At 44.5% G+C, this 15,050-nt stretch overlaps 1 protein-coding gene across 2 annotated transcripts in view; it reads right to left on the reverse strand.

Moving 5' to 3' along the window:
• Nucleotides 1-243: 243 nt before the first annotated feature.
• Nucleotides 244-15,050, reverse strand: part of rsph1 (radial spoke head component 1) — a 34,172-nt gene continuing 19,365 nt past the window's right edge. The window contains exons 6-9 of one of the 2 annotated variants that reach the window (XM_072259830.1): nt 10,078-10,149; nt 8,619-8,714; nt 6,798-6,897; nt 244-840 (exon numbers count right to left, since the gene is read on the reverse strand). In XM_072259830.1, the coding sequence (XP_072115931.1) occupies nt 479-840; nt 6,798-6,897; nt 8,619-8,714; nt 10,078-10,149 (630 nt within the window). In that variant the 3' untranslated portion in view covers nt 244-478. The remainder of the gene's footprint in view (nt 841-6,797; nt 6,898-8,618; nt 8,715-10,077; nt 10,150-15,050) is intronic. The other variant, XM_072259831.1, reaches the window with a different exon arrangement.

The raw sequence follows: 15,050 nt of genomic DNA on the forward strand, positions 1-15,050 counted from the left end.
TCTGCATCCTATTTTCCCTTTGATTTACCTCAATGTACATAGGTATGAGACCAACTGTCTGGATGACTTTTCATTGTATCTCAATACATGTAAACCAATTACCAATCTGAATGTTCCTCCATGGTGAGCTGAAGTATATATGGTTGATTCAAGTGCCAATGGGCTCCTGCGACGACCAACTCCAGCTTGTATTGTTAGGTAGTATTTACACAGGTGGGAATTCTTTGCCGTATACATGAAAAATTTCTAAACTTTTACAAACAACATTTATTTTTGAAGAAATTATTTTGGACAGAGTATTGATTCACACTACGGCACTTGATAAATCACCTTGCAGTGACAATCAGTAAAGTTTATAGGGCACGTGTTTCTATATATTGTTTGGTATTTCTAGTCAATGCATGGATGAATTTCCTGGCCTGGTCTTCCCCTCCATAAAACCTTGTACAGTATTCGGTTTCATCAGCACAGTCTCCCTTCAGTCTTTCTCAGCCACGGCTTCGGCAGTTGCCTCAGCACCTTCCTCAAATACTGCAGCCGTATCCTCAGGAAGTACCTTAGGCCTGTCTGCGTCTTCTGCATCTTTGGCCTTCTCCTCAGCGTCATCTGCCTCAGAAGGATAGGCTGCTGGAGCCTCTGTCCCCAGAGCATCTGTGGGAGGTGCTTCCACCCCATCAGTGTCCGCCGTAGGGGCAGTGGCCTCGGCAGCTTCCGTCGCAGGGGCCTCCTTCTCACCAGCCTCTGTCACAGGGGTCTCCGAGTCAGGTTCATCTGTTGCAGCTGCCCTTGCCTGTTCAGCAGCTTTCTCTTCAGCTTCTTTACTGAGTTCAGACTCAAATGCTGGAAAGGGAAATTGAGGGAGTTAAAGTTAAACCCAGAACATAGACCAGGAACAGTTCAGGAACAGCTCCCTCTCCTCTTTCTCTCCACCATCAGATTTCTGATGGACAATGAACTCATGAACACAACCTTGCTTTTTTTAACCTCTTTTTGCGCTACTTGATTTAAATTTATATAACTATTTTTTTTTTCCAAAAATACTTTATTCAGAAATATTACAAAATAAAAATAATTACATACAGGAAAAGAAAACCATTCGTTGACTGTGAGTCCTTATTCAATACAGTTATTAACAATAAAATTTTGCGTTGACTCTCTGTTCATTTACAAATGAAAGATGTTTACAGTAAATCATGCGTTTACTCTCAACCCTTGGTCAAGAGTTAAGACTTATTAACAATCAAAATTTTCAACAATGAAGGCAGGCAATGGCTCTAATATTTTCCCAAATTAACAATTCCACCCACTCCTTGGGCACCATGTTGATTATCTGTCCACACCGCTGATGAGGGTAGGTCTCCTCCCCACCCAACCTCTCCCCCTCCTACGGGTGATGAACGTTAAACTGTGGTCCTTCCCCACCGGGCCTTCGCGGTGGCTGCACCAAGTTTGAGTGCATCCCTCAGAACGTACTCCTGCAGACGAGAGTGTGCCAGTCGGCAGCATTCAGTCACGGACATCTCCGTCAGCTGGCAGACCACCAAGTTTCGGGCCGACCAAAGAGCGTCTTTCACCGAATTGATGATCTGCCAGCAGCACCGGATGTTGGTCTCCGTGTGCGTCCCCGGGAACAGCCCGTAGATCACGGAGTCCTCGGTAACGCAGCTGCTGGGCATGAATCTTCGTACTGTCCCTTCCATTCTCTTCCACACCTTCTTTGCGAACCCACAGTGTGCAAAGAGGTGAGCCACCGACTCCACCCCATTACAGTCCTCCCGTGGGCAGTGGGGTGTGGAGGAACTGTTCCGGGCGTACAGGAGGGATCTGACTGGGAGGGCCCCTCTCACCGCCAGCCAGGCGAGGTCTTTGTGCCTGTTGGTGAGATCTGGCGATGAGGCATTTTGCCAGATGAACTGGACGGTCTGCTCAGGGAACCACGCCACTGTGTCCATCACGTCCTTCTCCTGCAGTGCCTGCAGGACACTACGTGCCGACCACTGCCTGATGGCCCTGTGGTCAAATGCGTTGGTCTTGAGGAATTTTTCTACGAAGGACAGGTAAGGGGGCAACGACCAGCTGACGGGGGCGTTGCGTGGGAGTGGGGCCAGACCCATCCTTCGTAGCCAGGGCGACAGGTAGAACCTGGGCACATAGTGGTACTTGGTGCCCACATACCTGGGATCCACGCACAACCTGATGCAGCCACACACGAAGCTGGCCATCAGGGTGAGGGCGACATTGGGGACGTTCTTGCCCCCATTGTCCAGGGACTTGTGCATGGCGGTCCGTCTCACCCGCTCCATCTTGGATCCCCAGACGAATCTGAAGACAGCCCGGGTGATTTCCGAGCTGTAGGAGCTGGGGACGGGCCAGACCTGCGCCAAGTACAGCAGCCCTGAGAGCACCTCACACCTGATGACTGGTCATCAGGTGTGAGGTGCTCTCAGGGCAAATTTATATATCTATTTCTTATAGTAATTTGTAGTCTAAAAATGATGTATTGTATTGTACTGCTGGCGTAAAACAACAGATTTTATGACAAGCAACACACATCAAAGTTGCTGTTGAACGCAGCAGGCCAGGCAGCATCTCCAGGAAGAGGTACAGTCGACGTTTCAGGCCGAGACCCTTCGTCAAGACTAACTGAAGGAAGAGTGAGTAAGGGATTTGAAAGTTGGAGGGGGAGGGGGAGATCCAAAATGATAGGAGAAGACAGGAGGGGGAGGGATGGAGCCAAGAGCTGGACAGGTGATTGGCAAAAGGGATATGAGAGGATCATGGGATAGGAGGTCCAGGGAGAAAGAAAAGGGGGAGGGGGAACCCAGAGGATGGGCAAGGGGTATAGTCAGAGGGTCAGAGGGACAGAGGGAGAAAAAGGAGAGCAAGAGAAAGAATGTGTGTATATAAATAAATAACGGATGGGGTACGAGGGGGAGGTGGGGCATTAGCGGAAGTTAGAGAAGTCAATGTTCATGCTATCAGGTTGGAGGCTACCCAGACGGAATATAAGGTGTTGTTCCTCCAACCTGAGTGTGGCTTCATCTTTACAGTAGAGGAGGCTGTGGATAGACATATCAGAATGGGAATGGGATGTGGAATTAAAATGTTTGGCCACTGGGAGATCCTGCTTTCCCTGGCAGACAGAGCGTAGGTGTTCAGCAAACAATCTCCCCGTCTGCGTCAGGTCTCGCCACATCGGGAGCACTGGACGCAATATATCACCCCAGCCGACTCACAGTTGAAGTGTCGCCTCACCTGGAAGGACTGTCTGGGGCCCTGAATGGTGGTAAGGGGGGAAGTGTAAGGGCATGTGTAGCACTTGTTCTGCTTACAAGAATAAGTGCCAGGAGGGAGATTGGTGGGGAGGGATGGGGAGGACGAATGGACAAGGGAGTCACGTAGGGAACTCAGGCTGGAGGAACAACACCTGATATTCCGTCTGGGTAGCCTCCAACCTGATGGCATGAACGTTGACTTCTCAAACTTCCGTTAATGCCCCACCTCCCCCTTGTACCCCATCTGTTATTTACTTATATACACATATTCTTTTTCTCTCTCTCCTTTTTCTCCTTCTGTCCCTCTGACTATACCCCTTGCCCATCCTCTGAGTTCCCCCCCACTTTTCCTTCTCCCCGGACCTCCTGTCCCATGATCCTCTCATAACACTTTTGTCAATCACCTGTCCAGCTCTTGGCTCCATCCCTCCCCCTCCTGTCTTCTCCTATCATTTCTGATCTCCCCCTCCCCCTCCCACTTTCAAATCTCTTACTAGCTCTTCTTTCAGTTATTCCTGACAAAGGGTCTCAGCCCAAAATGTTGACTGTACCTCTTCCTAGAGATGCTGCCTGGCCTGCTGCGTTCACCAGCAACTTTGATGTGTGTTGACTGAACTTCCAGCATCTGCAGATTTCCTCGTGTTTGAGATTTTATGACATGCTGTGTGCCAGTGATACTAAACCTGATTCCAATTCTGATTCAGCCCGCTCGGCTCACAATCTCAGTCATTTTTATAAATTTATTTAGAAATATAGCACAGCTGGCCCAGCAACCCACCTACTTCATCTCGCCATATCAAAGGACAACTTACAATGACCAATTAGCCTACTAACTGGTATGTCTTTGGACTGTGGAAGGAAACTGGAAACTCACACATTCGTGGGGATGATGTACAAATTCCTTACAGAGAGTGTTGGAATTGAACATTGAACTCTGACGCCCCAAGCTGTAATATGGTCACACTAACCACTACACCACCATGGTGCCCAATTAGTTTGTACTGATTTGAAACAAGCTGCTCCCCATGGCATTCGTGGGATTCTGAAATCAATCTATACCCTGCTTTAGCAAGTTAAACTGAGAATAGATCTCTCAGTAAAATTATTATCAAATTGGCCTCTGGCTTTCTTCATAATATCAACAGAGGGGCGTCTTAAACTGGCATGTTATTCATCCATCTGTTGGGAAAAACAATGGAGGAACACCACAAGCAGTCTCTGATGACACCACGTGGATGGCGTTTCTGAACAGGAGCAGGGAGAGAAGATATGAGGTGATCTGGCTGCAAACACAAGAGATACTGGAAATCTTGAGCAACACACACAATCTGGTGGAGGAACTCAGCAGGTCAGGCAGCATCAGTGGAGTCGACATTTTGGACTGACACCCTTCATCAGCACTGGAAAGACAGAAACCAGAGCAAGAAAATGGGGGCTTGGGGAAGGAGTACAAGTTGGCAGGTGAAAGGTGAGGGCGAAGGTATGTGGGTGGGGGGAATGATGTAAGAAGCTGGGAGATGATAGGTGGAAAAGGCAAAGGGTTGAAGAAGAAAGAATCTGATTGGAGAGAACAGTGGACCATGGAAGAAAAGGAGGAGGGGGTGATGGGCAGGTAAGCAGAAGAGAAGGGGTGAGAGGGCAGCTAGAATGGGGACTGGACAAAGAGAAAGAGGGAGGGAGAGAAATCACCAGAAGTTGGAGAAATCAACATACCATCAGGTTGGAGGCTACCCAGTTGCAATATGAGTTGTTGCTCTTCCAACCTGAGTGTGGCTGTTCATGGCAGTAGAGCAGCGTATGGTTTTCATCGTGTTGTTCAGCCATGCTCCCTTTCTCCATCAATTTTTTCCAATGACATTTGGGTAGAGACTTGTTGGCTCTGATGCAACATTCGTGAAGTTACCTCATTCTTATCAACTTTCAAACTGATGATACCACGTTAGCTGTACAAAGTGATTTCTTCAAGCAGCTTAAAATTCTTTCTATCTATCATAAGAGGCATAGAGTAGATAGCTAGAGACTTTTTACCAGGGGAGAAATAGTAGAACGCATAACTTTAAAGTGATTGGATGGAAGTATAGGGTGGATGTCAGAGGTAGGGTTTTTTTTACACTGAGAGTGGAAAGTCCTGCCGGAATTGGTAGAGACTCTTAAATGGTGATAGGAAAATGGAGGGCTATGTGGAAGGGAAGGGTTAGTTTGATGTCAGAGTAGGTTAAAAGGCCAGTACAAAATTGTGGGCCAAAGATTCTGTACTGTGCTGTACTGCTCAACATGCTAAATGATTTTCTTAGATTATCTGGCTGGTTGGATGTACTCGCTTGAAAGAAGTTTTTATTGAAACATGTAAAATTCACATGAAGCATGGCAAGACCAACAATGCAGACTGATGTCCTCCATCCTGTTGTGTCGAGAATCAGTGGTCTCAGTTTCAAATTAAAGGCCTAGCGGTTGGGACTAAGATCACAAAATGTTTTTTCAGAGAAAAGTGAATTTTTGGAATTCCTGAGCTGAGGCAGCTGTAGAGCCCAGTCACCGAGCATGCCAAAGTCCGTTGATCTTTATATATTAATGGAACTGAGGGATATGAGGTTAGTTACAGAAGTGGGTTTCAGCTAAAAGGTAAACCGTTTTCTCATTGAAGGGAAGAGCAGGTACAATGGGCTGAATGGCCTATATTTCTTACATTTGAACACCCTAAGGGTGAGTTCCAAACCTGATATTTAGAATCTAATATCGTTAAGAGATCCGTTTCCTCCTTTTACCTTAACAATTCTCATGCCAATCAAAGTCTAAGTGTGCAATTCGGGTGGCACGGTGGTGAAGCAATTAGTGTAAAGCTATTACAGTGCCAGCCACACTGGTACAATTCCACTGTTTGTAAGGAGTTGTACTTCTCCCTGTGATCACGTGTGTTTTCTCCAGGTGCATAATTCAAAACCATATGGAATAAGGTTAGAAATTGTAGGGAAGCTATGTTGGCGCCAGAAGCATGGTGAGAATTGCAGTCTGCCCCAGCACATCCTCGGACTATGTTTTTATTGTATGTTTCGATATATATGTGACAAATAAAGCTAAGCTCTTTAATTGTCACCCCGAGATCTCTCTGTTCCACAGCACTCCCCAGAAAGCTATCATTTACTCGTTAAGTCCTGCTCTGATTTAACTTGATAAATTCCCACTGCTCTCTATAAGGAGTTTGTGTGTCCTCCCTGCACCCGTGTGGGATTCCTCCAGGTGCTTGGGTTCCCTCCCACATTCCAAAGGTACATGGATTGGTATGTTAATCGGTCACAGGCGCAGGCGTTAGGGCCAATTACTGTGCTGTACCTCTAAATAAATAGAAGAAGCCCTGTCAATGACTGATGAAATGGCAGCAACCAGAGTAAATCGAGAAAGTCCAGGAACGTCTCTGCACTGTTCCATACTTATCACTTTCCAGATTAAGGAATCATCCTGAATTTCCGAATGGATTTTATGTTGATGACCTTAGTGTAGCTTCAGATATACTGGTGTACTCACTTGGTGAATACAAAGACAATCCTGAGATCTTCTCTGCCTTCCACTTCAGAACAATCGCAGCCACCAAGTCTTCCTCCTCTGTTTCTTCTTCAGTCTTATCCTGTTGTAGGGAGAATGGTTTTAATAACAGCCCAGACTCTGCAGGGTATATCCTTAACTCTGATGTTGCTATTATATTGCACTGTAACTACATGTACCGGTCATCCACTACTCTCTCTTTACTGGCTTGGCTTGCCTCCCAGTCCAACAATCTCTCAATCTTCTCACGGTCAGAATATGACCCAGCTCTGTCTCTTATACATTCTCCACCATCACTACCTCCGACTCTCCTTTCTTCCCAGGTAGAACGTACTGTAAATTGTTTATCAGCAGCTACCTTAGAAGGTTTCCTGACATGTGACTCAACAACTCTTGACCTCAGTCTGTCTCACCATGACCTTGCATGTTACCTTCCAATAAATTATACAAAAGCCTGAAAGCATGTACCACCAGGCTCAAGAAGAATATTTATCCTGCTGATAGAGGCTGATTGTATGGTTCCCTCGTACAATAACGTGGACTGTTAACCTGACAATCTACCTTGTTATGATCTTGCAGTTTACCGTCTGCTGCACTGCCCTTTCTCTGTAACACTTCAGGTAGATGGATACTTTATTGATCCCAAAGGAAATTACAGTATCACAGCAGCATTGCAAGTGCACACATATAAATATTACAAAAGAAGTAGAAGGAATAAAAAATAAGTTACTTCAAACACTTCAACAGGAGGGGGTCATCATTTCTCAGGCTATAGGTTGACTCGTTATAGAGCCTAATGGCCGAGGGTAAGAATGGCCTCATACAGCGCTCTTCAGAGTAATGCAGTTGTCTGAGTCTATTATTAAAAATGTTCCTCTGTTCAGCCAAGGTGGCATGCAGAGGATGAGAAAATGCCAGGATTTTCCATATTGTCCTTTGTTCTATACCACAGCCTCCAGTGCGTCCAGTCTGACTTCTATAACACAGCCAGCCTTTTTACTCAGTTTATTGAGCCTGTTGGCATCACCCATGTTGATGCCATTGCCCCAGCACACCACCACACAGAAGATTGTACTGGCGACAGCAGACTGGTAGAACATGTGAAGGAGAGGCCTGCAGACTCCAAAGGAGCTCAGTCTCCTCAGGAAGTAGAGGTGGCTCTGGCCTTCTTGTACACAGCCTCTGTGTTGGTGCTCCACTCAAGTCTGTCATCCAGGTGCACCCCCAGGTACTTGTCGGTCCTCACCATATCCACATCCTCACCATCAATAGTAACAGGCAGCAATGTAGGCTTAGTCTTCCTAAAGTCCATTACCATCTCCTTTGTCTTACTGATATTGAGCTGCAGATGATTCATTCTGCATTCTGTCATTGTTTTCCCTTGTTCCACCTCAATGCACTGTGTAATGATCTGATCTGTATGAACAATGTGCAAGACAAACTTTTCGCTGGATCTCCATACATGTGACAATTAAAAACAATTCCAATGATAAACCAATTACAAAGGCATTTTACCAATTTAGTAATAACACACAATGCATAGACTCTTGAACATAGGAAAACACCTAGGAGGGGTTAAGCAGCTGATACAAATTTAGACTAAAAGTAGACTTAAACTGGGATTTCAAGGAGTTGGACATGAGAAAACAGTACAGAGAGCTGAGATTGGAAGATGATGCATTCACGCATTACATGCTTTTCCACGTGTGCTGGACAAGTGCAATCATCTCTAGCCCTCATGCATCAGTGACTCATGCAAATACATGCCGGGTGACACTGCAAACAATCACACACTACACTAGCCTCGCTCAGAAGCGAAGGTTCTGTGGTGAGCGGGCTTGGAGTGGCTGAACCGGACGCTGCCTTTTTAGAACTCTTCCTATTGGTCATGTGAGAAACCTGGTAATGAGACACACTGTGATCAGCAAAGGTAGTACACATCTTCAGGATGATCCACTTTACATCTGATTTACAAAATCTGTTCCCGTAATAATCCACTTGGCCCGTATTTGGGTCTGTGGTAGGTTAACTGGTTGTGATTGATCGCTGAAATTTTGTTTCTATTTATTCATCTTTTGGGATCTGGGTATAACAAGCAAGGACAATTATGGCCCATCAGTAGTAGAGGTAGATACATCAGGGACATTTAAGAGACTCTTAGACAGGTACACGGAGGGCTATGTGATTGTGGAGTGAAAGGTTGTACTGTACCGTACTGTAATGCTCTGTTTTGTATGTTGTCTGTTCTAAGGACAGTCAAATAATACATACAGGTGACCTCCTCAAACATCCAGCACTCATAGGTGGTGCAATTACCACATGGCTCATCGGTGTGTAGTACTCCAAGACACTAACGCTATTGAGTTATAAAATGCCTGAGTGTGTTTCAGAAGACATCATATCTGTGGTGTTTCTGTGCTGCTAAAATACTTGCCTCATTTCACTGCAAAGCCCTCGGTTTCCACCGATTATTCTGTTTGTCTGTGTACCATAACTCATTTTAGTCATCATATGACACCTGTGCCTTAGGGATGAATTCTTTAAGGCCTTTTTTCCATATCCTGATCTACACTATTAATGCTTGCTGGTACCGTGAAGGCAAAGCTAGGTGCCGCCGCCGCCACCACTCAAATACACAAGTCAAAGGTCACCACAGTCTACTTCCGTCACTGCTGCCAGGTTACAGGTTTGGTTTGGTTTTGCATGTTTACACTTGACTAATTTCCTGATTCATTTTTAATTTTACTGTTATTTAGGGATATAGCATGGTAACAAGTTCTTCCAGCCCAGTCCACCACCCAATTACACTCATGTGACCAAGTAACCTTTGGACTGTGGGAGGAAACTGGAGCACCCAGAGGAAACTCACATGGTCATGGGGAGAATGTACAAGCTATTTACAGACAGCAGAGGAAACAAACCTGGTTGCTGTTGCTATAATTGTGTTACGCTAACTGGTACGCTGCCTATCGTTTTCTAGAGGAAAATGACTAGCTGATTAAGCAGAGATTAAGCAGACAGCACTTTGCACTTTCAGTCAGCCTGTGAATCTTCGGGCCATGGCACTCAGGGACTGGTGTTAATATTACTGTGTGACTGCATACACTGGATCACAACTACATTTGCTGTGTGTGACAATATGTTCCGTGTTTTGCACTTTGGCCCCAGAAAAACATTGCTTTATTTAGCTGTACACATGTGCACAGTTGAATGACAGTAAACATGAACTTAAATTAACAATAACATTCCGCTGTGGATTTACCTGTTCTGTCTGAAGGTATTCACCGTGCTGCTCACATCCAAAGTCAAAGATGTATTTTCCTCGGCCGATAGGCTGAAGAAATATGGAAACAGAAATCTCAGTAGAACTCAAAACCACAGAAACATTTCAGCTCAAAGACAAATTCAGATTTATTTATCACATGTACATTGAGACGAACAGTGAAATGTGTCATTTGCGTTAAAACATCCAAGGATGTGCTGGAGGCAGCTGAAAAAACAGAACTGCTTTTTATTTAATTCCCTGTAGTGCATTTTCTCAATAGAAAGTCTTGTGGATCACTGTACATACTGAATGATTAAACTTGGTAACAAAACAATAGTGAAACAAGACCCATTCCTCCTCCTCTCCATCCTCCTTAATCCAGATCAGCCTTTGGTTTTGATCCAGATCTCCGATTGACCTTTGAGCTTTGGTCTTCAGTATCGACCCAGGACTCAACAATGATGACAAATAAGGACCCGAGCTCCAGGCCTCGAACCCTGGTCTCGTCGATAGCGAATGAATCAGGTTATTTGATCCAGCTGGTCCATGCCAGAACTTACAAGCTTTTCCTCTTGACATAACCATCGGTACTATTGGAATCTGACGTTTTTAATCCAAGGCTCTTTCAGAAGTCAGAAATCTGTTGCTTCACGATTGTTTTATTAAACATTAACGGACAAGGAGAGTAGAAAAATGGACAGTGATAGAATTGAAGAGGGAGAGTCAAAAAATGGTGCTGCTGTTTGCTGTATACTCTCTTTATACTTATAGATAAGAAGCATTCCATTCAAATTTGTAGATAAGAGTCAGACAGTCAGGAAAACATTATTCATGTAGTGCAGCATCAAAGAAGTTTCCAGAACCATACAAATGTAATCACTGAACAATTGCAAATACATACTGTGGCCACTAGGAAGCATACTAACAGTTTCATCTATGTAAAGTAAGTAGCAGAAATTCACCCTTAAGCTGCAAAGAAAATAACAATTAAACAGTCTAAGAATTAAGCTATCTGATTAAACACTACCATTGTCTCCTACATCTTTATTCTCCTTCCCCTTAAATGCCTCTCTACTGTTTGTCTCAGCCATTTCATTTTGAAACGTTTCATATTCTCACTGTTACAATGAAGAAGCTTTTGAATTCTCTATTGGATTTAGAGTGTATGCCTAACATCAGGGAGTAGTGCAGAACTATGGGCTCTGGCTATTCTCCTTCCTCCTGAATGTTCGGTAGCTGATCCGAGACATCTTGTACCCAGCACATCCTTCTGGAAAAGGACTCTCAGGGTTGTATGTGGTGAAATACAAGTACTTTGACAATAAAAATTTTCTTTGGGGACTCAACCTTGGCCATAGAAACATCCATCTGTCCTCTTCATCAATAAATCTCCATTGATACTGCTTGCCTGGAATTTATCCTCCCTTGGTGCCACAAACATGGGTACTGCTGCTCCCTTCCTCTGAGAGGTTATTCTACCCAACATATTCAAAGTGACACAAAGGGAGCTAGGGCTTTACTCTTTGGAGAGAAGGAGGATGAGAGGAGACATGATAGAGGTATACAAGATAATAAGAGGAATAGATAGAGTGGACAGCCAGCGCCTCTTCCCCAGGGCACCACTGCTCAATACAAGAGGACATGGCTTTAAGGTAAGGGGTGGGAAGTTCAAGGGGGATATTAGAGGAAGGTTTTTTACTCAGAGAGTGGTTGGTGCGTGGAATGCACTGCCTGAGTCAGTGGTGGAGGCAGATATACTAGTGAAGTTTAAGAGACTACTAGACAGGTATATGGAGGAATCTAAGGTGGGGGCTTATATGGGAGGCAGGGTTTGAGGGTCAGCACAACATTGTGGGCCGAAGAGCCTGTACTGTGCTGTACTATTCTATGTTCTATATTCTATGTTCTATGTTCTATCCTGATGAATTAGACTGTAGAATTGTTAATTCTCTAGTATTTTCTTGTAGTTTAACTTTCCTATGCTTACTAATTTTTTCTATAACCACTTGTAAATGTGTAGCTGTTTAGAAAAATTTCCGGTAATTGTAAAATAACTGACCCTGTATTTTCTAGAAGCTTCTCAGTTTTTTTTGCAGTGAATATCATCATCATCAGGTGCTGTGTCATATGAAGTGGGCAATCGCAGTCTTTGACCATGATTGTTCTGGCAAATGTTTCTGCAGAAGTGGTTTGCCATTGCCTTCTTCTGGGCAGTGTCTTTACAAGATAGGTGACCCCAACCGTTATCAATACTCTTCAGAGACTGTCTGCCTGGCGCAAGTGGTCACATAACCAGGACTTGTGATATGAACCAGCTGCTCATACAACCATCCGCCACCTGCCCCGTGGCTTCATGTGACCCTGATCGGGGGAACTAAGCAGATGCTACACCTTGCCCTAGGGTGACCTGCAGGCTAGCAGAGGGAAAGAGCACCTTACACCTCCTTCGGTAGAGACGCAGCTCCAACCCTGCCCCCTCTACCCTGCAGCAGGTATCATGCCATTCGCAATTAGCTATGTTAAAGGTTAATTGTTCTCTCTAGTCTGAGTATGAAACAATAAAAACTGCTTTCTCTTTGAATTCCTTCTCTTTTGTTCCTTTAGTGTTTTTAAAACACTAAGTAAAATGACCATAACCATCAAGTTTTATGCCTCATTCTTGACTTCTGACAAACCTCCGGATCCATAATTCGTCTGAGAGGGGAATAATCACCGCTGATCTCTGCAGTTCCCTTATGGTGCCAGTCTCCTTTCTTGCTGAAACCTGCGTTGTGACCAACTCACTAAGTCTACTATGGCATTGAAATCAATTTCCACCCAGAGAGCTTTGGTCCCAGCACTCTGCCCAATCACTAGTCTTTAAGTGCATTGTAATGAGCCTCTGAGGAAGGTTTAACATCTGATATATTAACATTTTATTTAGAGATACAGCACAGCACCAGGCTCGTCCAGCCCGGTGAGCCTGTGCTGCCCGATTAGCTGACAAACCCACATGTCTTTGGAATGTGGGAGGAAACCCATGTGGTCATGGGGAGAATGTAGAAACTCCTTACAGACAGCAGAGGGAATTAAACCCAGGTTTCTGGCACTGTAATAGCTTTATGCTAACCACTGCGCTATCATGCTACTCCCTCTTTTTTAATATGTTTTCTCTAAAGGAAAACTTCTGACAATGAATCTACATCAATCTCAGAATAGTAGTAGTTTGTTGACGTACAGGGAGTAAATATATGGTCTCTTTCCAAATCAGTTTGGTAAGTAACGAGGTGAGAAAGCAACAAATGTAGGCCTCATGTACGAGATGCTCATATAAACAGGATTCTAACATACACAAAAAATTCTGCAGATGCTGGAAACTCAGAGGAACAGACACAAAATGTTGGAGGAACTCAGAAGGTCAGGCAGCACCTATGGAGAGGAATAAAGAGTTGATATTTCAGGTGGAGACCCTTCATCAAAACTGGAAAGGAAGGGGCAAAATCCAGCACAAAAAGGTTCAAAGTTCAAAAGTAAATTTAAAGTACATGTATATCAGCATTTACAATCCTGAGATTCGTTTTCTTGCAGGCATACTCAGTAAATCCAATAACCAGAACAGAATCAATGAAAGACCGCACTTAACAGGGCAGACAACCAGTGTGCAAAAGACATCAAACTGCAAACACAAAAGAAAAAATAGAGAAAATACTACTACTAATGATAATAATCATCATAAAAAATAAATAAATAAGCAATAAATATTGAGAAAATGAGATGAAGAGTCCTTGAAAGTGAGTCAGTTGGTTGTGGGGACAGTTCAGTATTGGGGTGAGTAAAGTTGAGTAAAGTTATCCCCTTTGGTTCAAGACCCTGATGGGTGAGGGGTGATAACTGTTCCTGAACCTGGTGGTGTGGGTCCTGAGGCTCCTGTACCTTCTTCCTGATGGCAGCAGTGAGAAGAGAGCATGGCCTGGGTGATGGACGTCCATAATGATGGATGCTGCTTTCCTGTGACAACACTCCTTGTAGGACGTGTTCAACAGTGGAGGGGGCTCAACCCGTGATGCATTGGGCTGTATCCACTATTTTTTGTTGGATTTTCTGTTCAAGGGCATTGGTGTGTCCATACCAGGCTGTGATGCAGCTGGTCAATATATTCTCCACTGCACATCTATAGAAGTTTGTCAAAGTTTTAGATGTCATGTCGACTCTTTGTGAAACTCCTGAGGAAGTAGAGGTGCTGCTATGCTTTCTTTGTAATTGCACTTATGTGCTGAGCCCAGGACAGGTCCCCTGAAATAACAGTGAGGAATTTAAAGTTGCAGACCCTCCCCACCTCTGACCCCACAATGATGACCAGCTTATGGACCTCTGGTTTCCTCCTCCTGAAGTCAATAATCAGCTCCTTGGTCTTGCTGACATTGAGTAAGAGGTTGTTGTTATGGCACCACTCAGCCAGATTTTCAATCTCCCTCCTATCTGCTGATTCCCCACCACCTTTGATTTGTCCAATGACAGTGGTGTCGTCAGCAAACTTGAATATGACACTGTGGCTGTGCTAAGCGAGTAGAGCAGGGGCCTAAGCACATAGTCTCGTGCTGCACCTGTGCTGACGGAGACCATGGAGACGCTGTTGCCAATCTGAACTAACTGGCATCCGCAAGTGAGAAAAGTGAGGATTCAATTACACAAGTAGGTATTGATGCCAAGTTCTTGAAGTTTATTGATTAGTTTTAGAGTGCTTGATTGTTGTGTCTGTGCACAACTGCATATCAATTCAATAAAAAGCAGGCACACAGAGATGGCTTTAACTGGTGCGCTCACATTGCAGCGAGAGAGAACAATGCTCACGCATAGACAACAGATCAATACGTAGTGTTGGCATGGAGTCATTGCTCTACATTACATTGATAGTATTGAATGCTGAGCTGTAGTTGATAAAAAGCATTCTGATGTCTGCATCTTTGCTGTCCAGATGTTCCAGGATTGAG

Source organism: Mobula birostris, chromosome 6 (assembly GCF_030028105.1).
Source record: "Mobula birostris isolate sMobBir1 chromosome 6, sMobBir1.hap1, whole genome shotgun sequence".
NCBI lineage: Eukaryota > Metazoa > Chordata > Chondrichthyes > Myliobatiformes > Myliobatidae > Mobula > Mobula birostris.